General features: G+C 35.7%; 2 protein-coding genes across 7 annotated transcripts in view; one reads left to right on the forward strand and one right to left on the reverse strand.

Annotated features, from left to right (window-relative positions):
- Positions 1–26,854, reverse strand: part of ANO3 (anoctamin 3) — a 414,788-nt gene that overhangs the window by 62,669 nt on the left and 325,265 nt on the right. The window contains 4 exon segments of the mRNA XM_060159496.1: positions 6,823–6,883; positions 13,244–13,340; positions 21,055–21,189; positions 25,601–25,722. Coding sequence (XP_060015479.1) covers positions 6,823–6,883; positions 13,244–13,340; positions 21,055–21,189; positions 25,601–25,722 — 415 coding nt within the window.
- Positions 1–26,854, forward strand: part of MUC15 (mucin 15, cell surface associated) — a 90,600-nt gene that overhangs the window by 5,760 nt on the left and 57,986 nt on the right. For 2 of the 6 annotated variants that reach the window (XR_009542404.1, XM_060159500.1), the window contains exons 2-3: positions 479–1,200; positions 3,134–3,283. Coding sequence is in view for 5 of the 6 variants with exons in the window: in XM_060159500.1 (XP_060015483.1) it covers positions 516–1,200; positions 3,134–3,283 (835 nt within the window). In the remaining variant the exon portion in view is untranslated. Of the gene's footprint in view, positions 1–478; positions 1,201–3,133; positions 3,284–3,967; positions 4,087–5,364; positions 7,513–17,449; positions 17,549–26,854 lie in introns of those variants that run through there. The other 4 variants (XM_060159501.1, XM_060159497.1, XM_060159498.1 and 1 more) reach the window with 4 other exon arrangements.

Here is a 26,854-nt window from a genome sequence, read left to right on the forward strand (position 1 = left end):
AACATCATTTTCATAATAAATACTCCAAATTACATCTTTATAAAGAATATGTTTTCTTAAATAGGTTGAAGAAAGCAGCCCTATATTACATTATTTTTAAAAAATTACTTAGTAGTCCGTATATTGTACAATACGTGTGTGTGTGTGTGTGTGTGTGTGTGTGTGTGTGTGTGTGTGTGTGTATTTCAACTTGTCCCAAGCTAAATGGTCTTTGAAATAATGAAATAGTAGTGTCTGGCTTGACAAAGATTTTGCATGGCATTCCCTAGAGGAAGAAAGAAAAATACTATATAGAAAATAGAACTCAGTAATTCTAGTTTTAATAAAATCCAAAGGAAACAAACTTTTGGAATAGAGCATGGTACTATCATGTCAGCATTATGTCTCTGGATTTTTTTATCACTTTAAAAATGTAGATCCATTTAAAAAAACCTCAATATTTCATTTAATAATTCAAATGGTCATTATTTTCTTTCAGATTCTCATTATTAACACCAATACCAAAGAAGATTACAATGTTGACTTCAGTCAAAATTCTGTTGATTTCAATTTTGTTTAGTTTACTACTATTTGGAAGTCATGGAGAAGAAGGTCGAGAAATAAACACAACACAAAACATTGCAGAAGACTTAAAAACAAGGGAAAATCAATCTATTCCTTTGGAAAGTGAAGCAAATTCAACCTCAGATAAAGAAAATAGAGAAACCTCCCATCCCAAGGCAACTAATTTCTCTTTTGGGGATCCATCAAATAAAACCCATGGAACAGATTTCTACCATAATTTGTCAACAGACAACTCTTCCAGTCTCAAACTCATGCCCACACTTTCCCCAAGTCCTCCTTTGAGCCACAGCTTTGTTTCTAAATTGCCTTGGAACTCATCCGTAGCAGATGAAAATCCTCTGCCAGTCTCAGCACCTCCCAATACTACAGCTATTGTATCTTCCGAAAACTTCACTCGGTCTTCAGTCACTGATACCATGAAAGCTCCTGACAACAGTTCAGTTACAGTTAGCAACCTCCCTACAGGATCAAGCACCATATCTGTGACCCCCATGATAAAGGAAACAAATGGATGGCCTACCATGACAGGAGATAGCTTGGCGGGGTTTACTGCCTATCAAGAAACAACTTTATATCCCACCTTGAAATTCACCAATAATTCAAAAATCTTTCCAGATACATCAGACCCCCAAGAAGGTAAATATAAATGGATTTAATTCTCCTTTTGTGTGAAACTGAATCTCCAAATAAGTCATTACACCTAAGAAATGCACCACACTAGAAAAAAAGGAGATTGCAATAGCACAGGTGGTTCTTATTTTGGGGGGAGAAACCATGATATTCATAGTGAATAGTGAAGGGATCTTAGGGCTTAAGTCAGCAAAGACTAGTCATTACTGTATGGGAATGTGAGAATGTGATGAGACTGGGACAAAATGAGAAGTAGGTTAGATTGAAAAGAAACAGAAACTGAGGTAGTGGTACAGTTTTGAGATACTGGGTAACAATTTTTACTGCATTTCAGAAAGACTACCTGAAATTTCACAGGCTTTTAGGAATATAATACAACTGAAGTTTAAAAATATATGTATTTTTAAATATATATATTTTTAAAATATATGTACTTAAAAAATTTAAACTCAACAGAAGAATACCCTCAATTTTTAGTCCAGTACCTACTGAAAACCATAAAAATGGAATTCAGCTTTGAGTAGCACAAGAAAATTGTGTTATGGGGACATTTCTGTTTCATTTAGAGATTAGTCAAGCTTTAAAACATAAAGTGGAAAAGATCTCTAATGTTTAATGAAAATTCATTCTATTTTATTTTCTCAGGTCTAACCATGTTTTTGTTTTCTGAATTAAAAAAAAAATAACTCCTCTTTTCCCCCCATGAACTCACTGATTTCCAATACAACTTATCTACAGATTATATTAGTGATATAAACACCAAATCATATAAACAAATTCCTATTTGAGAGTTGTTGTTAGTGTACAGGAAAAGTTTTAAATTCTGAAATCTAGGATTATTATAGTACTGCAACCAGTATATTGTATGTACATATATTTTCATAATTTTAAGACATCTTTCCATTCATACATACTCTGATATTCCATCAGAAAGATTTTTTTTAAACTATTCTGTTTTGTCTTTCTAAACTTAATATACATATTGAGAATACTGAGTACTTAATCCTACCATTGCTCATTAATCAAAAAACACTTAGTTAACTTTGCTTCACTTTTATCTTGGTAAAAAATGTGCTGCTGTTGACCTTCCAACATGTTTTTTGTGTATAAATGGAATCTGATATAGAATTAGAGACCCTATAAGACCTCTTGCCTACCTAATTAATAAGCTTCTCAACAAATTTTTTTTAAACTTGAAAATAAAATGCACTAAGTATAAATCCAGGAAGCATTCAGTGATTTATTGATGACTTAGTCTTCAAATAATGTGCTTGATAAAGGGGATGATAGAATGAAATTTTGGACTCCTTTAACTCAGACCTACACATCTGTTCGCAATGTGCAAGGCACTGCAAACATCCTGCTTTGTTTGGTCTATTTGTTGTATTTGGAAATACCCTCTATCAGGATATATTTCTTTTTCTTCATAATGCCTTTTCACTTGGGGTTCGTGGATTCAATTCCTATTACCTACTTACTCCCATTAGCTTTTTACTTTTCAATTATTATAGAAACAAACTCAAAGCTTATCTCATTAAAGTTCATCGGAGATTGAGTTGATTAAAAACATAATATAGAATTCAACATAGAAATTAGATCTTAATAGAGAAAACACATGGCATTTCAGTACTATTAGTGTTAATATGTAATGAGATAGTTATAAAACTAAAGCTTAGAAGTATTTCAACATAATTCAAATTTTGAAGTACAGTTTTATCAGGAAGCATATTTTCCAATATATCCCCCAAACTCAGTACTTTATAAAACACACACACACACAATGTATATATATTCCTCTGTATATACATATCCATTATCTAATTTAAAAAAAAGTGTTAAACATTCTTTGCTTACACAAAGTCCGCATGTATATATTTCTGTTCTTTGAATAACTGTTTTCTATTTCTTATCTGTAAATTATTTTTTCTTTGTCCTCTAGAGAACAGAAACACAGGAGTGGTATTTGGGGCCATTTTAGGTGCTATTCTGGGAGCTTCACTGCTTAGTCTTGTTGGCTACTTGCTGTGTGGAAAAAGGAAAACAGACTCATTTTCCCATCGGCGACTTTATGACGACAGAAATGAACCAGGTAAAAACAACTTTCAAAACTTCACCTGTACACAGTGCTTTTAACTAAGTGAAGTTGCAAACGTTCACTGCATTATCTAGAAGGCATTTAGAGATTCATATGACAGAAACGAACTAAAGATTTATTCTGATCTATTCTCTCTTTCTCAAAGAACATAACCAAAATAACTATGGAACTGTGTGTGAAATTTTAAAACCATTTGGAACTGTTGCTCATCGCATCACAATTGGTTTTAAGTAATAATCCCAGAACCTAAAACATATCATTATAATTGAAAGATAATGGCATGATATTAAGAACAAAATAGCCAGTTTTGTTAGCAAGTAACTGGGGAGCCATTATTCACCATTGTTGGATCTCTTAGTAGCAGTAATTTGAACAACGATTTATTCTAATCTGGAGCTCTTGCAAAGTTTGCACGTATACAATAGCCCTCTATTAATTATCTTAATGAGTCTCTAAAACAGAATTGCTAAAGGGTTGCATATTTGGGTACATAAAGTCAGATAAACCTTAATTCAGAAATTTCCCAATCATGTGATGCAAAAAAACCACCACATCTATGGATGAGAAATGTGTCTGCTAAGAATAAAGCACTGTGTTTGATCTTAATAATGCAGTAGTAATTAGGACAGAAATAAAATCAAATGCTCGATTCAACTCTTTTTTTCTTTAATATTTCAGGACAAAAAAAAATCTGTTTTCTGGTTTACACAAGGGACTCTTGCCACCATAAAAAATAGTTAAATGCCCCTGTTGGGTCTCACTGATAAAGTCTTGTTGATTTTTGAAAAGTTTGGAACATTACTGATATATTGTTAATTTTCAAAATCAAATCCATTAATTGTAAGTTAATTGAATTCTGTTTATGGACTTCTAGCAATCCATAGAAAATAAAAACTATCACTTTTCAAAATTGAAGGATAGGATTTCAATCAACAGGGTTTTCCAAACTTTTTCTTTTTAACTTCAGAATATTTTCTTCAAATGTTATCACATGCAAAAGCTCAGTCTAACAACTTGATATAATCTAAGATATTGTGATCGAGGCATAATGGAATAATTCAATTACACCACCTGTTTTACTCTTTCAGCTTTGAGACACCTTTCCCAAAGTCCTAAGGTTCCTGGGGGTCCAATTTGTAAACAGAAGGCTTAAGGAATAGGTAGGATATGAGAATACCTAGCTGAATAATTAGATTACTAGTCGAATTAGTAAGTAGTCCCTGCTTTAGTATTCAAATACCTAGTGCCCCAAGTTTTCTTTAAATTCAAGAATATAAAAGAAATAATAGTTAGTTGTTTGTTGAAAATAAAAACAATCTCCAATATTATTAATCAGGATAAGAACCTGGATCTCTCAGAAGGAAACATAAGATTTTACAAATTGTTTTCTTTCATCTCCATCTTCAATGGCTCATCCATAATGATATTAAGACCTTGGTAAAATAATGACACATTTTAAAATTAAAGCTCTTCACTTTTTAAAAATTATTTTTATACCAGAAGTAAAAATTCTGAACATGTTGACAAGGCTCTGAATTCACAAGATTCAAAAGTCAACGAGAGGGCTTCCCTGGTGGCGTAGTGGTTGAGAGTCCACCTGCCGATGCAGGGGACACGGGTTCGTGCCCCCGTCTGGGAAGGTCCCACATGCCGCGGAGCGGCTGGGCCCGTGAGCCACGGCCACTGAGCCTGCGCGTCCGGAGTCTGTGCTCCGCAATGGGAGAGGCCACAACAGTGAGAGGCCCGCGTACCGCAAAAAAAAAAAAAAAAAAAAAAAAAAAAGTCAATACTTCTTTATATAAAGTATTGCTATATTTCTGTTGTGATCTCTCCCTTAGTTACTTTATTTTTGGACCACCAGCAGTGAAATTTTGGAAGTTAAACTGTTCATAGTTTTAGAAGAAAAATGTGGCTTGCAAAATATGTACTTATTTAAAATTCAAAACTAATCTTTGAAAATCCCATATAAAAACGTGTAACTAACTCATCCAGAACAATTCCTACAGTCTAGCAGATGCCTGAGCATGCATCTTCCAGACTGTCACTATAAAGCAATTTTTTTGTTGCTTTTTTAGTTCTGCGATTAGATAATGCACCGGAACCTTACGATGTGAGTTTTGGAAATTCTAGTTATTATAACCCAACTGCGAATGATTCATCTACACCAGCAGGCCGAGACAATGCACGGGATGGCATTCCTATGGATGACATACCTCCACTTCGTACCTCAGTATAAAACTAAGGGGAAAAAGGCTTCGGATGGCAAATGTTCACTATATCCTGGCCTTTCAAATCCTTCATCCAAAAGCTGAAGCAAGATCACTCTCATGTGGCCTGTGCCAAAGAGAACTGTAAAAGCATGAGACGAGTAGCAGAAACATAGAGGATAAATCATCCAAAAGGTTTCCTTTCTTCCATTTCTCACTGTGCTGAATGATCTATTGAGTAACCTTAATTTATATTTTGGTCTATTTTTTTCTTAGCAGGAAATGTTTGTGGAATCAGGTAAAACTGAAAGATTTCACCATGATTGCCCCGCCCGATAATTTAATTAAAAAATCCTTCAATGAAAATAGGGACCCCCAAATTACATTTTTACTTTTTTGGGGGGGTGAATTGACTCTTCACTGCTCCCCGTGTAGTCATAATACCACATATCAAGACTGGCATTTTCCTGAAGGAAAATTGGAAGGGTGATTTTATTTTTTTTTAATTTTGACTTAAAGCTAGAAAGAGAGTATGGCACAGATTCTGTTCCTGGGAAATTAAAGTAACAGGAGTGAGAGGCTTGAATTCTAGTACATTTTACTTTTCTGTATCTGCAGGTACATAGTCAGCCCCTTGAGTTGCCAAGTTGACAGTGACTTTGCATTCAACAGACTATGGTAGGAAAGCTGACCCTAACCAGGAAAGTGATCACTTCTCTTCAAAGCATCGGGAATGCCAATCTGTGGTTTAATTTAGGCCACAATTAATTGGGTTCTTTAAAAACTCAGTGAGAAACTTAGTGAAAAAAGTCAGCCAATGCATATACCTATACATAACTTCTACAGTTTTAAGATGCTGGATAGGAACAGGATTTATTTTGTATTAGACATTATTGCTCAATCATATAGGGAATAGATTCTGCATCTCTAAGTGCATAAAATGTAAGGTTAAAAAATATATAATGGAAGCCTTAAGCAAACAAAACATTTTCTGAGTGTCACTTTCACAAGTGAAAATACAAGACACTTAATTTGGATTCTAGTATATTTCAGTTTGTTTTCAATTACTGCCTGTTTTGGGCAGGAAAAATATACTCCACAGTATAAGAAGGTTGAGGCTTTAGGGATTAGAAGTTTAAATCAACAGTTAAATTCCCAAAGAAGCAGTGAATATGTGAAGAGGGCATATGACACAAGAGATTTTACTGTTGAATTGATACATGGTATGTGTGTTTGTGTGTGTGCATGTATGGTGGGTATGAATAAACAGAGCAACAGCCTCAGAAAACGAGGGCCAGGAAGTAAGCAATGGAAGAACATACTTACCCCATATTGCCATAAAAATAGCAAAGAAGACTGTCCCTCCATTATCAAACAGATATGTTACCTTAGTGGAAAACAAACAAAAGTATTAGTCACACTTTTGGTTATAATAATCCAGTGATTACTGTTTGCATTTAGGTACTATTGATTTTTTTTTCCCAATGGAATCACATTATTTTATAGTTTTCAAATATAAGATAGGCAATCCTTTCATGGGTCCTGCAACTGTTTCATGTGATTTTCTCATGGGGAGAGGTGGGGAGTCAGCATTTGCCCCCTTCTCTTCTCTTTTCCCCTCTGACTCTACCTTCATTTCTACTTAGAAGTGGTTCTCATACCCTGAGGAAGTACTTGTGGGCCACAAGTAGAAGCTACGCAGAGAGCTTTAAGAAGTTAGCTAAGGCATGCCTAGCTGCACTTCCTGTTAGCAAAACTTCCAGGATTGGGAGAGTTGCAAAATGCGAATTCCAGTAGTGATCCAGCACTTCCAAGGGAAAGGGATCACAGTGCTATCCCTACTCTCTGATGTCTTTCAGAATGTGCCATGGGTCATTAAGAAATTTCATAAATCACTGGACATTTAGGATACAGTCCAAGTGTTTTTTAATCAGACATGACCTGAAGTTTTATAAAGAACAATGTACAGTTATACAACATTATTGAATATACATTTCAGGGTTGTAAGAATCGTTTGATTTTAATAAAGTATAAACTCAATTTACCTTTGCCTCTTTTTATTTGCGTAATGCCCTAACTATATTTATAATTTAGTGAGGGAGGTTAAACCAATATAGCCAAGCCAATGTTTGGCAGTCATTTAAATACCATAGAAACTAAAGAGAAAATAGGGGTATTATCCTCACAGGAGTGAGAGGACAACTGGGGGCTAAAGAACATTATTCTAAGGAAAGTGGGAGTTAGAATGGTGTCCTCTTTGCTCAGTCTACAGTCTAGAGGCTGCTCAATGGGTGCATTAAAACAACATGAATGTGTATTTTAATTGCAACATCTGGAACACACTGTAAAATAATATAAAACAGATAAAGGTGGGATGTATTTTCTTATTATGTAGCATTACTGAAAATTTTATTATACAAAAGATGTGCTGCTTTTGGAAGTTGGTGGATAGGTGCAAGATGTCCTAGATGCTTCTAAACTTCTAAGACTGTTAAGGCTTGGGCTTTTAAAAAATGTTATAAGACTTGGTTTTCACACCAATCATCAGTATATATTATGTACAATAGAGAAAAGGACCGCAAAGAAATTCTCTCACAGAGTTGATAAAATTCCACCCAGCGGGGGAATCCAGCTTTTTTGTGTCCAGAGGCATCCCACAGAAATACCTGCGGCTGCCAAGCAACTGAACAGCTGTCTGCTTTCCTTTATAAACAAGCCTAGTGCAGGAAAGAGCCTCTTAAGAGTGTTAGAACAGAGACTTCACACATGAGGACGTAAAGGTCACCAAGAAATAATGGCTCCCCCTGCTCCAGAAACAGCCAGGTTTTTAGAAAAGTGACACATAAAAAGCAATATTTAACAATTGTGTTGCACAGACATAATTTGTCATCGTTCATGCAATATTTTCCTTAAAAAAGCTTTTCATTTTTTTCTTATTAGTTTTGTCTACAAATCTTTCAGGCATTTTTAACTAAGTAAATTTAAATATCAGCTTTTCAGAAACACATCCACGAGACACGGTGAGGTATACATTCCATATTGATGTAATGTGAGATTACATACATGTAGTGGGAGATAAAGCTAGAATGGGAGTTAGGGAAGTCTTCAGAACTTGCCCTGAGGAGGAGTGTAAAAGTATAAAATCATTGTTTTACCCACTAAACTATTACATGTGGGGTGTATTATGACAGGGGAGACTGTGGAGATAAGAAAAGCACTTAGAAGCCTGCGGTTACAGCTTCCGATGATATGGGTTTTTTAGGGTGCCGATATAAGTTGCTGAATGGAAATGGAGGAGAGGGGGAAGGAAGAGTCAAGCACAGTGTGGATGGCTCAAGCTTAGATCGTGAGTGATCAGAAAAATCCCAAAGCAACGTAACAGACTTTTCTAAAAGCAAAAAAAAAACCTTGTCTGATCTACGAATGTATATTTGCAGTTAATTATTTTATTGGAAAAATAGCTTGCCTTTATGCGTAGGGAACCTCTGGACAAGCTTTTTATTCAACATTGTTGATGTAAATAGGGATGATATAAGAAGACAGAAGCAAACTATGCCTCAAACAAAGCTGTGTTTTAGCACAAATTCTCCACTTTTTTTTTTTTTTTTTTTTTGTGTTACGCGGGCCTCTCACTGTTGTGGCCTCTCCCGTTGCGGAGCACAGGCTCCGGACGCGCAGGCTCAGCGGCCATGGCTTACGGGCCCAGCCGCTCCGCGGCATGTGGGATCTTCCCGGACCAGAGCACAAACTCGTGTCCCCCGCATCGGCAGGCGAACTCCCAACCACTGCGCCACCAGGGAAACCCTCTCCACTATCTTTGACATGTGATTTCTCTTGCAGAGCTGAGCATGGCTGGAAATCAATAAATGTGGATATTGTTTAAGGAGATAAATTTCTTATTAGGTTGGAAGCTTAAACTCTATGTCTCCTCTACTGTAGTTGATAGATCTCTTTCTAAAATTGTTTCATGGGTTCAGAATAACTTAAGCCTCTGGAAACTGCCACTGGGCTAAGGTGAACAAGGTGCCTCTTGGGCAGATTCCACGCTGCGGGCCAGGAGATTACGGGGTGGGGGGGGCGGGGGGGGAGGCAGGGTTTGGAATTTAGGCTGAAGTTCAGCCTCTCTCAGTTCCTTAGTGCCTAATTCTTCGACACAGCAAAATCTGTGTAACTATCCATGTCCATTGGACCGGGGCAAAGGTACACCAAACATGGCAACTTCATTTTTTTTACCCCTCCCCCAACTCATTACTTATTTAGGGCAACAGCTTTTTAAATGTGGTCCTAGAAATCAGAATCACCTGAGGAGCCTCTTAACATGCAGATTTCTAAGCCTCGCCCTTGGCCAACTGATTCTGAATCTCAGGACGTGGGGCCCAGGAATCTGCTTTTTAACAAAAGTTCTAGGTGATTCTGATGTGTAATCTTATGCAGACTCATCCATGAAACTTCTTAAAGGAGAAAGATGATCTGTCCTAATTCTGTTGGAGCCCTAATATCAGTATACAGTCTGAAGTTCACTCTAGGTATTGGATAAATGTTTGTCGAACAAGTGAAAAAACCCCAGATACTAATAACTGTTATAAATAAGGCTAACTTCTAAGGTTGAGTCATTTTTAAAATCATATGTAAAAACAATGCAGGACCCTTGTACCTGATGATTTCACCTTAACTGAGAAATCCTAGCATAATGGAAATTGACAGTGTGGTGTCAGGTGCTTTGAAAAGAGTATGCAAATATCACTGAATTAGTTAATTGAAAATATTTCTTAATTCCCATACTTTTAAGTATTAAAAATGAAAACAGTCACCAAAGAAAATGTTAATGTACTTAAATATAATTTTTATTATATGACAGGACCACATTTTCTCTGAAACACACCCTTGAAATTATTAAGGAAATTATTACATGCACACACATATTTCAGTAAAATATGACAGATTTAATTTCCTGTTACTTGTCACAAGTCGTGATTGATTCTACAAGGAATTGACCAGTTCCTAGATGATGTCGCTGGGTGATGGTATAGGCTAGATGATTCTAGATTGGTGACCTTGTTTCTTTGCTAAAAATCTCTTCCCTTATTTCTGACACTGCCCATACAGTAACCTCTAGGTGTTTAAGTATGTAAACTGACTTTAAAAGAGAATGTTTATTTTCATTCAATGAAGGAAGAGTAATTCTGATTTTTAAGGTGTAAACCAAGTAGCTACATTTTACCTTAGCCAGAAGAACAAATACAAGACACATTAAAGATTTCTCCGTAGTGGGTTTTATTTCTTGTTTTGTTCCATAAGGCAATATTCTCCTTTGCAAACTAACTTTTCCACCTACCTTATAATAGTTACCAAGTGAATTCTTTCTGAGTCATACCTGTCCCTATATATACTATTTCTACAGAGTAAAAGAAGGATGTAGATACTGTACAATGACAAAGGCCCCCCAGATTTAATGTTTCCTTGGATAGTTTCTTCACTTTATCACTCTGCCACATATGATTCTTAGCTTGAGTGTTCAGATAATGCCAGTGTGTTTTATTAGAACTGTCCAAGTAGAAGTAACATATGTATATATGGATTTGTTGGTGTCCCTAGGGCTGTTATATGTCTTTGAAATGCATGGACAAAGGGAAAAACACGCGTATTTACATCTAATGACTCTATACACTTGGTTTTTGCAAAAAGTGTTGAGAAAATCCTTCCCCAAACAAGACATCTTTGTGGAGCATTTAAAAGAATTCAACACTGAGCACATTTTAGAAATTAAATTATAAACAGAACAGATTTTTCCCATGCCATGCGTTCAAAATAAATAATTCAGAAGCTAATTTTACTAAGTTTTGGTCTCCTAGTAGGATCCTGAGTGGCTTTTGATTTTACATCCACCCTTGTCAAAAGTTAATTGTATAGAGGCCTCTACTTCTGAACTAGATGGAGTAACAGAGATTGATTTTACCCCCATTCTGAAAACAACCAAAGAATGCACAAGTGTATAAAGCAACAGATTTCAAGATTGGATGTGAGGCAATGAAGGGCAGTGATCCCTAAGAGGCAGGAAACAAGTGAGGTGAGCATTATGATTGCCTCAGGTTACTACACTGAAAGTGTAGTCACCAGGGTGCAGAGAGCGACAACTCAGACAGTGAGCATTAATGTGAGGAGGCTACCTGAGGAAAGAGCCCCCTGAGAGGATTAGAGGAAACAGTTTCAGAAGCTCACAGAGTCAGGAATAGTGCCTGTTTCCACCAGCCAGACTGGAAATCCTCATTATCCACAGTGCACTGGGTAGAGTACACAGAAAGATCTTGTTTTCATTGTGGGGAAAAATGAGTGCTAGAAAGAGCACTGCTGTGAGCCCATCTCACAAATCCTAAAAGCAAGACCCAAAAGAATCAAATTTTTTTCAAGTAACTAAACCACAATGAGATCTCTCTAAACATCTATTAGAATAGTTAGAATTAAAAAGAAAGACCACTCTGAGAATCAGTGACTATAGAGAAAACTGGAATTCTCATACATTGCTGTTGAAAATGTAAAATGGTATAGACACTTTGGAAAACAGTTTGGAAGTTTCTTAGAAGGTTAAACATCTTTCTATCTCATAATCCAGCCATTTTGTTCTAGGTATTTGCCCAAGAGAAATAACACTACTTGCCTAAATGAAGATTTGTAGACATTTGTAGCATCTTTATTTAAAATGGTAACAACTTAAAACAACCCAAAAGATCATTAACAGATGATGGATAAACAAATTTTTATATAACCATATAATGCAATACTACTCAGCAATAAAGAAAGATGATTGACTGATAAATGTTATGACATGGATGAATCTCAAAATAATTATGTTGGGTGAAATAAATCAGAAAAAAATCACACACTGTATGATTCCATTTACGTAACAGTCTGGAAAATACAAACTTATCTATAATGATAGGAAACAGTTTGTTGCCTGAGCACAGGAGTGGAATTTGGGAGAGATGGGAGGCAGAGATTACAAGAGGTCGTGAGGAAACTTTTGGAGGTGATGAATATGTTCATTATCTTGATCGTGGTGATGTTTTCACAGGAGCATATATATAACCAAAATGTATTCATTTATATACTTCAAATATGTACATTTTATTATCTGTTAATTGTACTTTAATAAAACCACTTTACAAATGAATAATAGTAATTGTAAAATTCAAGTACACATTTCTCAAACTTGTATGCACCTTGAAATCACCTGGGAGGTTTTAAGTTATGCTGATGCCTAGGTTCTAAATCCAAAGATTCTAATTTAACTGCTCTGGGATGTGGCTTGGGCTTCAGGAGTTTAAAACCCCCTTCAGGTGATTCTAATAGGCAGCAATTTGAGAGCTTTTGGTATATTTCATTTTCTCTGTAAAATTAGAAGTAATTTAACTTCAGGAGTCTTCATGGAAGATAAAAATTTTATCACTACCCATGGAAATAATCATCTTCCCCCAAAAAAGAATCTAGATGTCATTCCAAGTGGACGTTTTAGGTCTATGATGGCAATAAACACTTATAAAAACAAAGGAAGACAAAGATATTCTAATAAAATATACTCTTTCTGTAATTGCCACAGAGTGATGTTTTACTCAGTTGTCAATGATATTTATTGTTGAAACACTTGGGAACATTTAACTTTGGTGAAAAGCAGTTTGCTGGAGGACTCTTTACTACCTGCCTCCTAGAAAAAGTAGAGGACAGAGAGAGGAACGTGAGGGTCCACACTCACCTTGGCATAAATGCAGCTTTCATTGAGTCTCTGCAGTGAGCAGTTCTTGTCACAGAGAGGGCACATGAAGACTTCAGTGGCCTTGCAAATTTCTTGGCTTGAGAAATCAAAGAAGAAAAAGAAAGCATGAACCTCCATGTTTAGGAGGTACTCAGCCCCTATGGCCAACCCTGTGGGAAGCAGCAAGGCAGGGAGGAAAAGAAGAAATGGAAATAGTTGGGGCCGGGTGGCAGGTGGTGGGGGAGGGGTGGACAGGTGAGGAAGAACTTAAGACAGTGGCTCCAACTCAAATTTTTAGGATTTTTGTGATACAGAGTTGTTTGTTTGCTTCTTTGTTTTAGAAATCTCTGCCAAGATATTGTGATGATAATAGGCCATATTTTATACTCAGGAGGCACCTGTGGGGCTTTGTCACAAGGACACTTTTACACCTGATTTCATGGCATGCAGGATAATCTTGTGAGGAACAACCGAGGGTGTTTTAACCAAGCTCACAGGCTTGGACATGGCTGAGCTGGAGTCACATCTGACTCTGCTGATTTCTCAGGTCTAATGATCTTTCCCCTGGATCTCGTTGCTTTACAATCACCATAATTCACATAATTTCATAACCCCCACTGCAGTCAATCAGTGCATTATGTTCACTGGAAATCTGAGGAAGTTTATCGTGACACACACTGTCACGATAACATGGCATAGATTTTATTTACTGAAATATATAATATTCTCTATTAGAATGTAACTTCATAATATTTGTCTCTTAAGTTCTATGCTATCTTTTAAAAATCTCAGCATACATTATAGATGACATTGTGACATGAATAGGGCATCGATAACAATTTCTCAAAAGCCTAACAGCCTGAGAGTTCACAGCAACCTGTTTTTAAGATGCTTTGTGCCTTTATCTGTCATACCTGACCTTTTCCCACTAGGTATACCATAAATAAATTGTCCAAGTAAATATGCTTTGGAAATATTGAAAGCAATATAAAGGCTTTCGAAAATATGCCTGGAAATGCAACTGTTATTAAAAGTTTAATTGGCAGTGTTGATAGCAATTTTCGCTGTTTTCAAAATGTATACATTCAAAGCAAAAAATAATGCATGTGTATTTCAAATGCCTGATGTGTATAATCTCAAGCCAAACTGGAAATGACTAGTAAGTAATAATGCTATACAATAATACAACACTTTACAAAAAGCAAATGTGGGTCCATGTCCATTACGTTTAGTCCTCAATGCAGTCTCCTGCAATGGTAACTATCTCCAAACTGAGAGGAAATTGATGTTTAATTTAAGTGATTCGCTCAAGGTCATACAGCTAACAAGAGGTAATTTAGGGAACTGAGTTTAGGTTTTCCTGATTCTAGGTCCAGTTCTCCATCACCTATAACTCATCTAAAGGACAGATAAGTTTATGTCATATTAAGAGGAACTTTCCTGTCAAAAACTGTTATTAATAATAATGATGGTGTAACAGGTCTTATATATACTATAATTCTCCCACTTTCACTCACATCATCTTGCTAGTAATCATAATGTCTATGTGAAGTAGGAGGAAGCAGGTAAAACGTACATTTTAAAAACTCAAAAGAAAGAGACAATTATACCTCCTCTTAGTAATACTACTAATTTGTATAAATAAGAATTAATGTTCCTCCTGAAGAAAATTTTTATTAAAATAGGCTTGCTATCACAATTAACTGTGTTTTGAGAATGACATAATGTGCCCTGCATTGAAATCTCATACTAAAATGGTATTAAGTTCGGTTAACACTATATTATCTTTCCCACCTTCCAAATGATCACACAAAAGCACAGATGTTTCAAAGCACTCAGTCTAGAATCCCAGCCATTAGACTAGCCTTATTTTTATTTCCGGAATCATCAAACTGATTTTCTATAAGCTGTCCAAAATACAACTTGATAGGTAACATAAAAAATATTAAACAATTTTGGTAATGTATTTTTTAGCCTAAAATATGGAATTTGAGATGAAATCACAAAGTTCTTTGACTTTACTCAACCACTAGATGGAGGGAGAGTGCCCAACTTGAGTGTTTCTTAATTTCTTTTGCAGAAACTCATAATATAAACCACTGCTAGAAGTGTGGCTTTCTTTTGTCTTATACCTGTTGTTAGATATACACATCAAGGGCTGATTGGAAGGAATGATAATTACAACCCATTTAAGATATGGGACGAGGGAGCAATTTGTCCATTTGGGGATGGATGCCTGGACCTGCTCTAGGGTCTTGATGCTTCCTGTAATCCTGTTAACCTGACAAAGCACAGAATAAGATGCTTGGTGATGTCCATTTTGGGGAAATGTGGTAATATGAAAGTAGGTTTAAAGGAAGGCAGTATGGAAGCATGAGTAAAGCATGGATTTTACAATCAGATATAATCATCAGGGAAAAGCAAATCAAATCACAAGGTATTACCTCATACCTGTTGTGATTGTTATTATCAAACAAAACAAACAAAATAAAAGTAGCAAGTATTGGCAAGGATGTGGAATATTTAGAACACTTGAATATCGTTGGTGGGACTATAAATTGGTACCGCCACTATGAAAAACAATACAGAGGTTCCTCAAAAACTTAAAAACATAACTACCATTTAATCCAGCAATCCCACCTCTGGGTATATATCTAAAGGAACAGAAATCAGAATCTCAAAGAGATATCTACACTCCCTTGTTCACTGCAACATTATTCACAATAGCCAAAATATGGAAATAACCCAAATGTCCATCCACAGATGGATGGATAAAAAAATTGTGGAATTGACATACAACAGAATATTATACAGCCTTAAGAAAAGAAGGAATTTCTGCCATATGCAACAATATGGATGAACCTGGAGGACATTATGTTAAGTGAAATAAGCCAGCACAGAAGAACAAATACTGCATAATTCCACTTATATTAGGTATCTTAAAAAAACACACTCATAGAAACAGAGTAGAATGGTGGTTCCTAGGGAGTAAGGGAGAGGGAAATGGAGAGTTGCTGTTCAATGGGTATAAAGTGTCAATTATGTAAGATGAGTAAGTTCTAGAGACGTGCTGTACAAACAACATCGTGCCTGTAGTTAACAATACTGTAGTGCACTTAAAAATTTGTGAAGGGGGTAGACCTCATGTTAAGTGTTCTTACCACAATTTTAAAAAATCAGATATAGGTTTAAACTTACTAGATATTCCCCCCTAAGTCACCTACCTCTCTGAGCATCAATTTCTTCATCTCCAGTTGGAGATAATATGCAACTGGGATATTATGTAATGAATATTGATAATGTGCCTGGCACATCATAGGCACTTGATAAATGGAAGAAGACCTTATTGCTGAGGATGTTGTCAGGAGAGGATTTGAGAGGCCCTTTAGGACGTAACAGCTTTTGAAAAGCTGGTCAGTACTGAGGACCAAATACAGAGTTCTCATGCCAAAGAGGCAAGAATGGACTGGAGAGTTGTTTCTGCCCTTTGTCCCAGACCTGAAACCCAAAGCCTGAGCAGCAGGGACCATATCTACCTGCTTGTTCATTTTTATATTGCTATGATACATGCTCTACATGGCACAAAACTGACCACCTTTGACTGTATAAGACCAATGTGCATGTAAATATATACATGCACATATACATACAATAAATAATCTATAACATGATTTTCATGTAATTCTACAATTAACTGCAGAGCAGGTAAGAAATATGACATTAATTCACGTGAACATAGCTGGTAGAAACATAATACAACCCAATCTTCAGCTTTTCAACATTTTGTTGCCTTGCAATAAACAAAAAAATAGCTTAAAACAAAACTAAAACAAAGCAACTCAAAATAAAAGCCCTATGTCCTCCACTCACTCGCCATGATAACACCTAAGACTTAACCATGTCTGACACCTTGAATGGAAAAATTCAGTCCCATGAAATTTTGAAAGTCAAGATATTCAGTGATGCTTATCTTAGTTTAGAATAGAAAGTCTGACAGGATCTTAATTACAGTGTGACAGAAGTAGCAGTAATATAATACCACAAAGCACAGAAGAAAAGAGTTTGCTAGAGCCTTTTAAAACACTCCTTGTGCTAAAGGTTAAAGAATACTTATCTCATACAAAAGGAGCCTAATTTACTTCATTGGCACGTAAATCAATAGGAACAGAAAATCTATTCCTTTCATTGCCTTTTGTTCATTTTCAGCTTTGTAAGCCTGGAGGAGGAAGTCTACACCACATGGGAAAACTTTGTGAATATGTTCTCCATGGAACCAATTTGAACAGTAGCTAACTGCCTAAAAATCATTTTCTGCTTTTGTCAATTCATTTTAAAAGACCATTTTTTTTCTAAAACCCTAAAGACTATCAAAAAACTCTATAGCTAACACATGAATTCAGTAAAGTTGCAGGATAAAAAAGTCAGTATACAAATATCAGTTGTGTTTCTATATACTAACAAAAAACTATCAAAAAGAGAAATTAAGAAAACAATACCATTTACAATGACATCAAAAAGAATAAAATATTTAGGATTAAATTTAGCCAAGGAGGTGAAAGGTCTATACATTGAAAACTATAAGACATTTGCAAAAGAAATTGAAGAAGACACAAATAAATGCAAAGATATTCTATGCTCATGGATTAGAAAATTTCACACTTTGAAATGTCCATACTACCCCAAAAGATCTACAGATTAAATGCAATCTCTATCAGAATTTCAATGGTATTGTCACAGAAATAGAAAAACCTATCTTAACATTTTTATGAAACCACAAAAATCCCAAATAGCCAAAGCAATCTTGAGAAAGAACAAAGCTGAAGGCATCACACCCCATGATTTCAAACAATATTATAAAGCTATAGTAATCAAAAGAGTACATATTGGCATAAAAACAGGTACATAGATCAATGGAACAGAATAGAGAAACCATAAATAAGCCCATGTATATATGGTCAATTTTCGACAAAAAGCCAAGTATACTCAATGGGGAAAGGATAGTCTCTTCAATAAATGGTGGTGGGAAAACTGGATATCCACATGTAAAAGAATGAACCTATGTATCTTCCACCATACACAAAAATTAACCCCAAATAGATTAAAGATGTAAATTTAAAACCTGAAACTGTAAAACTATGAAATCAATCTTGGCAATGATTTTTAGGATTTGACACCAAAAGTAAAGGCAACAAAAGCAAAAATAATCAAGAGTGACTATATCAAACTACAAAGCTTCTGCACAGCGAAGGAAGCTATCAACAAAATTAAAAGGCAATCTACCAGGGGACTTCCCTGGTGGTCCAGTGGCTAAGACTCCGAGCTCCCAATGCAAGGGGCCCAGGTTCAATCCCTGGTCAGGGAACTAGATTCCACATGCCACAACTAAAAGTTCCCGTGTGCCGCAACTAAGACCCGGCACAGCCAAATAATAAATAAATAAATAAATAATTTTAAAAAGAGAATCTACCAAATGGGAGAAAATATTTGCAAATCATATATCTGATACAGGGTTAAAATCTAAAATATATAAAGAACTCATACAACTCAATAGCAAAAAAAAAAAATCTGATTAAAAAATAGGCAGAGAAACTGAATAGACATTCTTTCAAAGAAGATACATAAATCAACAGGTACATAAAAAAGTGATCAACATCACTAATCACCAGGGAAATGTAAATCAAAACCACAATGATATACTACCTCATACCTGTTAGGGTGGCTATTATCCAAAAGACAAGAAATAGTAAATTCCCTGGCAGTTCAGTGGTTAGGACTCCACGCTTCCACTGCCAAAAACAACAACAACAAAAAACAAAAAACTCCAAGTGTTGGTGAGGATGTGAAGAAAAGTGAACCCTTGTGCACAGCTGATAGAAATGTAAGTTGGTACAGCTACTATGGGAAACAATATGGAAGTTCCTTAAAAAATTAAAAATAGAACCACCATATAATCCAGCAATTCCACTTCGGGGTATATATCCAAAGGAAATGAAAACAGGATCTTGAAGGGTATATGCACTCCCATGTTTTTGCACCATTACTCACAATAGCCAAGATAAGTAAACAACTTGTGTCCATCAGCAGAGGAACGGATAAAGAAGATTTGAGATACACACACACACACACACACACACACACACACACACGCACGCACGCACGCACGCACACACAAAATAGAAGAGTATCCAGCCATGAGAAAGAAGGAAATCTTGCAACTTGTGACAACATGGGCTTTGAGGGTATTACACTAAGTGAGATAAGCCAGATAGAAAAGAAAAATACTGTATGGTACCACTTTATATGTGAACTCTTAAGAAAGAAAGAAAGAAAAAAAAAAGCCAAACTCATAGAGAATAGAGAAGTAGTAAAAAAAAAAAAAATATATATATATATATATATATATATATATAGTATTTTTATTTTCAAGACACTAGAACTCCAAATTACAATCTCACTTCTCAGCTTCAGAGGTTACTGATTCAACATCATATAAAGAAATGCCTAAAGGGGGATGAATATTTCCAGTGGGCCCATGTTTGTCCAGGAAGATGTTGCCTTCCAGAGCGGTAGTGAGTTTGCAAAACTCTGAAATAAACTTATCACTCAGTGAAATGCTTTTGAACAGTAGGTGTTTCTTTGTTTTCATGCTAATTATCATTTGGCCTTCAGGAAGAACAAGGGGATTCTGAGATACTAAATCAAGGAATTTGGTTACGGAATAGGGTTCAAACCTGGGACAATGAAAATATTTTGCTTTTAGGCAAAATTGTTATACAAATGCATGTGCACATATATATAGATAAAGAATTTTCAAGGAAATGCATTTTATGGTCCCATTAACTGTCATGATTACTACCCAGTAGCAAGGCCATGGTTAAAAGATGGACCAGAAGGGAAAAAAAGTACTGAGCTTTTTTTGAAGGAGGGGAAAAGTACTTTTTCATATTTTGAATTGCATCATACAAGGTTGAACTTGATGAAATCCTTGTGGTGTAGTAAATAGAACATGCTGTTAAGAGGATTCTTTAATTAATTCTTTAACTCATTTAATTCTTTAATGTGACTTTTACCTCTGCTGAATAATAATGTTTTGTTCCTATATCCAAATCTTGAGTCATTTAAACTTTAACAGAAAAATCACCATTCTGATAAATGTTTGATGTTTCTCAAATCTTATTTTACTACCATTTTGATATCTTAAGTTGATGCTAAAATCTTTCATAAATCTATTCTCATAGAGAGTAAGAAGAAAGTAGAAAGTGATTTTATGTTCTCATAAAAGGAGACTACTTAGGGTAGGATTTATATGGTATGAATATTTTGTTTAGACATCTTTAATTATGTAAGGTTCCCTCATCTGCTAAAAGGAATACTCATCTCCAAAGGTGGTAATGAAAGTTGCATAAAATGAAACAATATATCTGGACAGTCTTCGTATATCTTAAGTGTTTAAAGAACTGTAGCTATTACAATTATTTGAATTAATGTATTGAGAAAGCATTCAAGACTACAAAATACTATGCAAATTTAAATTATATAGAACTGTCTATTGCATTGCTGAATTATTGATTATGTGGGATATACTAGAAAGAGACATTTGGCATAAAGAGAAACAGTCTTAGAATTTATCCAAGAGACTTTGCATATAAAAATATAGAGATGACCTTTTTATAGTGCTTCTCCCCTGCAAAAACAAAAACAAGCAAATAAATTTAGTACCATAACTCGCTTTTATAGTCAGCATTACTATAAAGGTTTCATCCAATCAGAAGAAAGGCCAAATTTTTTTAATAAGTCTGTTAATAGCTTACCTTACTTGACTTGCATTCATTGTTAATATTCCATAGAAGAAAACACACAAGCCAACAATAGCTGCAGGAATCAGCATTCCAGTATACCACCCCAGCCAAGCAAAGTATAGCCCAATCTTCTCACCAAAGTATAGCCTGCATGAGAAAGCAAATCCTTAGCTTAAGGCAACGTAAGTGACACTACAAACAGCGATGTCGCACCTAGTCAATTTCAGATGGACAATTGACTATACTGGCTCAGTTCCTCCTGCGCTCCATCTGGGGTGTCTTAATAGTCTTGCTCATTAATGAATCCAATAATGGTGATATTGTCTATCATTAAACATTGTCATTATAGGAGTCATTTTATTTTATTTATTATCGGAGTATGTTTATTTCTTTCTTTTTATAAGCCAGGTCTTGCTTTTCTTCATCCTCCTAGTAGAATCCCTTTTTGTTTTCCTTACACAAAGCTGTGCTAAACCATATTGCTTTGGCGTAAATTAGAAAAACATCTCCCTCTAGGTAGCTGCTGAAAGCAGACTTGATTTCTGTCTCTATCTGCACCCTTGGCCCGACTCCCTTATGCCAGACACAATCTGCACAACTGTATCACACATCTTCCTCAACAAAGTTCAATTCTGCTGTTCCTGGAGCACATGATTCCTTCCTTGGTTTATGCTGTTCCCTTACTTTGGAATATTACATTTCACCCTCTTCTCCTGTCTGACTTGTACTTATCCTGTACTTTATATCACTTCTGCTGGGAAGCCTGCCCTGATTTCACTTCAAACCTGGGTTAGACGTCCCTGCTCTTGCTATCACATTCCCTTCACCCATGTTTCAGTGTCTTAAACTTGTAAAACTTTATGACAATTACCTGTCACTCCCCTATTCCTCTCCCTCCCCATCAGAATGCAAGCTGCTTGAAAGTGGACCTGTGTCCTGTTTCATTAGCACCCACCACAGGAAGTGTTTTATTGAAAGAAGTGAAGGGAATTAATGCATTTTATTTCCCTTCAGCTTATTAACATAATTTATATGGAAGTAGCAGATGAATAAGGCAGTTCTGATGACCACTCAGTTGTTGTTTCTTCACCGAATCTACTGCCAATAGTAACTGTCACAGTTTATACAGCTCTGGTAAAAAATAATAATTTCTGGAATTCTGTACTGGTGTTTGTCCCAGCACTAGTTTTAAAGATTGGTGTTTTACAGTTCATTTGGGAATACCTCTCTGTGCAAAAATTCTTGCTGGGAAGAAAATTCTCTTGTTATGTGTTTTTCCTTAACAAGACTTCTCTCTCTGAAAATCATTCTTTCTACTCCATTCTCTGTATTGTGCCAACTAAAATTTGTGCGTATTCTACCAAGCGTAGACATGGAGCTGTCCTCCACTGAGCACCATTTAGCTAATTTTTTTGTTTTTTCATTTATTTCTCCTAGGAGACAGATCAATAGTCTATTCATTTCTTATATACTGACAGTGTTCTACTCTGAGACGAAGCTTATAATATTAACAGTTATTCTAATATAGCCACTTGTTCCTTTAAACAAGTGTTCTTCTGTGGGGTGGAGTAGGGTTTTGGCACATATTACTAACATTTTTATAACGATGACTATAAGGGACTGCACAGACAGCCCCCCTTATATGGAAAGCATTATACCAAGATTTTAAATCATACATTGTTGAAGGTTAAGAGGAGCAATAATGTTATTTGACAGGAGTATAATTACCTAAGTTACAGCAGATTTCAGATCTGTTTCATGAGAAGAAGCTAGTTCCAGGCAAAGAAGGCTAATGAAAATGTCCTTAACCTAGAACGTGGGAAGTCACAATCTTTTAGGATCTCTAGGTGTTCCTTAAATTTCTTTAAAACCATGACAGGGCAAGGAGGAACAGGGGGTTGCTATTGGTGTCACCCCATCACACTTCAACCACCGTCACTTTCTTTTCATGTTTTATATACTGGTGTCCTATGTGACATTTCATTTGATAATAGGATTCTACTGCTGAAATAACTTCTATCATAAAAAACTTCTATTATAAAAACAAATGTTAAGTTGACCTCTTTTAGAGAGAATCATTTCATTTAGTTTTTAAATTTAAATCCTTCTGGTGCCTATTGAGAAACATTGAAAAAAAACCACACAGCTATTTTGTTAAGCAGGTTTCGTAGTTGACCATTTTTTAAATGTATTCTTTCCAGATTCCAGTATTTCCCATGGAAAAATAGATTGAAACGAAGATAGGTGTTGGCTACTAAATGTTTGAGTCTATTCTTAAAATGAGAACAAAACACAAACACATGTTCAGGAATGGTTGTTTATAAAAAATAAAATGAATTGATAGTCCCTCACTTTCCATCCACTATTACTGAACTGCCTTTTTCAGCAGGAGAGAACACAGGCCTTGCCTGTGGGTGTCCATCATCTGTGACACAAGTATATTAAAAAAACTCTGATTCCAGGACACCCTCTTTCTCTCACTATGGACAGGAAGCCACACAATAAGAGGCTCACGTCCTCAAAATTGTATAGTCTTAAGAACAATGTAACTCCAAATAATTAAAAAGTCGCAGATTTTAAGGCAATCTTCCTACTCATTGTAGAAAACTGGGTCTTGTACAAAATGCTATGTACAAGATTGTATAGTTTAATCTGAATGCCTCATCGCCATCTCAATTTTGTTAACAAGAAAGTTCCTAGAGAGCAGGCACCTGTTGAAATGCCATCTATACTCTTTTATGGCCTTCATCTTGGGTGGGTCCCTCATCACATCTCTCCCCTTAGCCACTTGAACACAAAATACATGATTTTCATAAGCAAAATTTCCCTTCTGAGTCAACACCCAGAGAATTGGTAATAGCAGCTGAATCACCCTATTTATTGAAAATAAAAGTTGCTTGGTGAAATTACCTGAGGCAGCAATAGCAATGTCTCCTATAGATAGGAGAACTGTTGACACTGAAATGCTTGCTTGAAAATCCCAACTTCACTTTAATTCCTATTAAATATGGTTTTGTGAATTAGCACATCTCACCGTATTCATGTATCTCTAAAACAATTATTCTTTAACCTGCATAAATAAGACTGATAATTTGCTGTGATTGAATTAGAATCAAAGCATCTTGATTTTGGATATACCCAAGTACTTAACGTTTGAGATAAAAATGGTTTGGTGTTGGATAGTATGCTTTGTACATCCATTCCACATTCTACCCTTTTCCTTCCTGCTATGTGCCCAGGAGGCTCACCTCTATGCATAGTAACACCTATGCTTCTTCCTTCTTCTTGCTTCCTGATAGGCTCATTGGCCAACTGAAGGTACCAGCAGGAGATCACAAGGAGGGATAAGAGATGTGGGGTATTTTTTATTACTCTGACTTTCTTCTTCTATGATTATAGCTTTTAACAAGTTCTGCCGACTGCTCTCTCCCTTTGTCCCTTCAAGTCTAGGTCTGATAACAGCTTCCAGCTTTTGCCAGTCCCTGGAAGCTTCATTATCATCTGTTGGCTCCCTTGATTCTATTTATACTTCTGCATATTAAATTCTATTATTAAATTCTCTTCAAATACCCCTTCTATTCTATCAGTTCTATCAGTTTCCTGTTGGGAAAATGACTGATATAGTTATGAGTTATTCTTGATATTTATATTTCATAAACAACTCAAAATATCAACAAATATAACCTTATAATACGAATGCTCTTTTTTATTTTACTTTACAAATATTTCTAGTTATCTGGGGACTTAAGTCCTTTTTAATATATATTTCCTGATTTTTTTAAATAAGAACAAATTATTCTCCATCAAAATAAAATAAATCATGAATATAACACTATTTCAAGACTAATTCAAGTTGAGAGCAGTTATTTACGAGGATATACCTCCTGGAATAGAATAGACACTCACTAAGTATTTGTTGAAGGATAAATACATGCATAGATGCTATGTTGGCCATTTTTCTCTTTGCTCTTAGATCCATTTTCTGCCTTTTCCTCTTTGGATTTGTTTTCATGGGAAAGTAGATTATATAGATTCACTTGTAAATTGCTGCTGGTAAGTTACACTGGGAGGTACTGGAAGTCTCAAAGGTGGAAGGAAGGGAGGAGCCCATATCTTTTCTCCTCTCCTGGCTGTCCTCAGGGCTGTCTCCAGAGCAGCCATAATTTGTTATGGCTCCATAATTCTCTGTGGCTCGACTCTCAACACTTCATTTTCCTGCAGGTAGTCCTACTCGTGGATGGCATAGCTCTTGCCCAACGGCTCAGGTAGTAAGCTCTGAAATATACTTCATCTCATTTTCCCTCCAGCTTTAAGGGTTGTTAGCAATTTTCTGCTGTTGTTAATCGCTGGTTGCCTCACATTTCTGTTTGATTTCTCAGCTTTCCCATCCCCTGTGCTACTGATTCCCTAAATTAAGTTCCTTTCATTGAAAAGACGTATAGTGGCTTCTTTTTTCTTAATCACCTCCTAACTAATACAGATAATTTGGTGGGTAAATAAAATAATAAGAAAAGGATAACAAAATAGCATAATATGTCTTCCGTTATCAATCCAGTACCTGATTAAATCCAGGGGCTGATGCTTGTACCACATTCCCCAGCGTGCCCAGCGCTCATATAATAGATGTCTGTTATTCTGAGGTCCATGGGTTTTGATGGGCTGGTTACTCTTGTAGGCTCCCTGAAACAAATAAAATAAGATGAATTGATATTTATTCTTTTAGTGAAATTTGAACTAATAGGAATTGTTTTTGCTTTTTTTCCTTAGGGAATAATTTAATAACTTACTGAAAGCTTCAGAAATTATAAACGTAAGCCCATCACTGAAGTGATGTAGTAAATGCATTTATATATCTATATTTCATTGAAAATACTCTGATAGTTCCTTAAAAATTCTTTCTTAAATCCCTTTTTTAAACCAATGAGATCCCTTTCACTTAAAGTAAGCTTTAGGTTTCATTGTTTGGAACCCAAGGTCTTGTAATAAACACAATATCTTCATCATCATTGAGAGAAATTGTTGTAATCTTTAGTTCAGCAATTGAGCATTATTCTGCTTTGAGAAGTGATCCAGTACCAGAAAATATTTATTTCATTTATAGAAGCTAAGGAAAAGAGTCAATGTTCATTCAGCAAATATAGACTCCCCCCCCAAAGAATCACTATGCTGTCCACGTGAAACTGACATAATGTTGTAAACCAACTATATTTCAATAAAAAAAATTTTAAGTATAAGAGGCCTGTCTCCAGTGTTATTCATGTTTTGAAATCTGTAAAATTTACTTCCGGTTAGATATTCCAAAAATGGAAGCATGTTTTCCAATTCTTTATATCCCCCTCAAAAATCTGTCATATGGGTTGCAATTTCAGAAACATAGAATATATATGCCTTTTAGAGGAACGTGTTCCCTGAAGGCTGAACTGCTCTGCTTTTATAATTTAAAAAAAATGATAATAGATATAGTGACTTTATTTCCTGAATCAAAACTTAGGACACAGGATTTTACAAAGTCCCTCTGCTCACTCTAATATGTGATTCTACTTTTATGAAATGTTTGATGAAAATTTAAAACAAGTGGAATTATGCCTCAGTTACCTCACCTAAATGATGAGGGTAAGAATAAGTATTAATGATACCAATACAGAGGGATCTTGTGAGGGCCCGTTTGGAGAATAGCTATAAAGTGCCAGCCACATAAGAAGTATAAAAATAATGTCAGTCGGGCTGCGCCCTGGTGGCGCAGTGGTTGAGAGTCCGCCTGCCGATGCAGGGGACACGGGTTCGTGCCCCGGTTCGGGAGGATCCCACATGC

Source organism: Lagenorhynchus albirostris, chromosome 9 (genome assembly GCF_949774975.1).
Source record: "Lagenorhynchus albirostris chromosome 9, mLagAlb1.1, whole genome shotgun sequence".
In the NCBI taxonomy this organism is placed as follows: Eukaryota; Metazoa; Chordata; class Mammalia; order Artiodactyla; family Delphinidae; genus Lagenorhynchus; species Lagenorhynchus albirostris.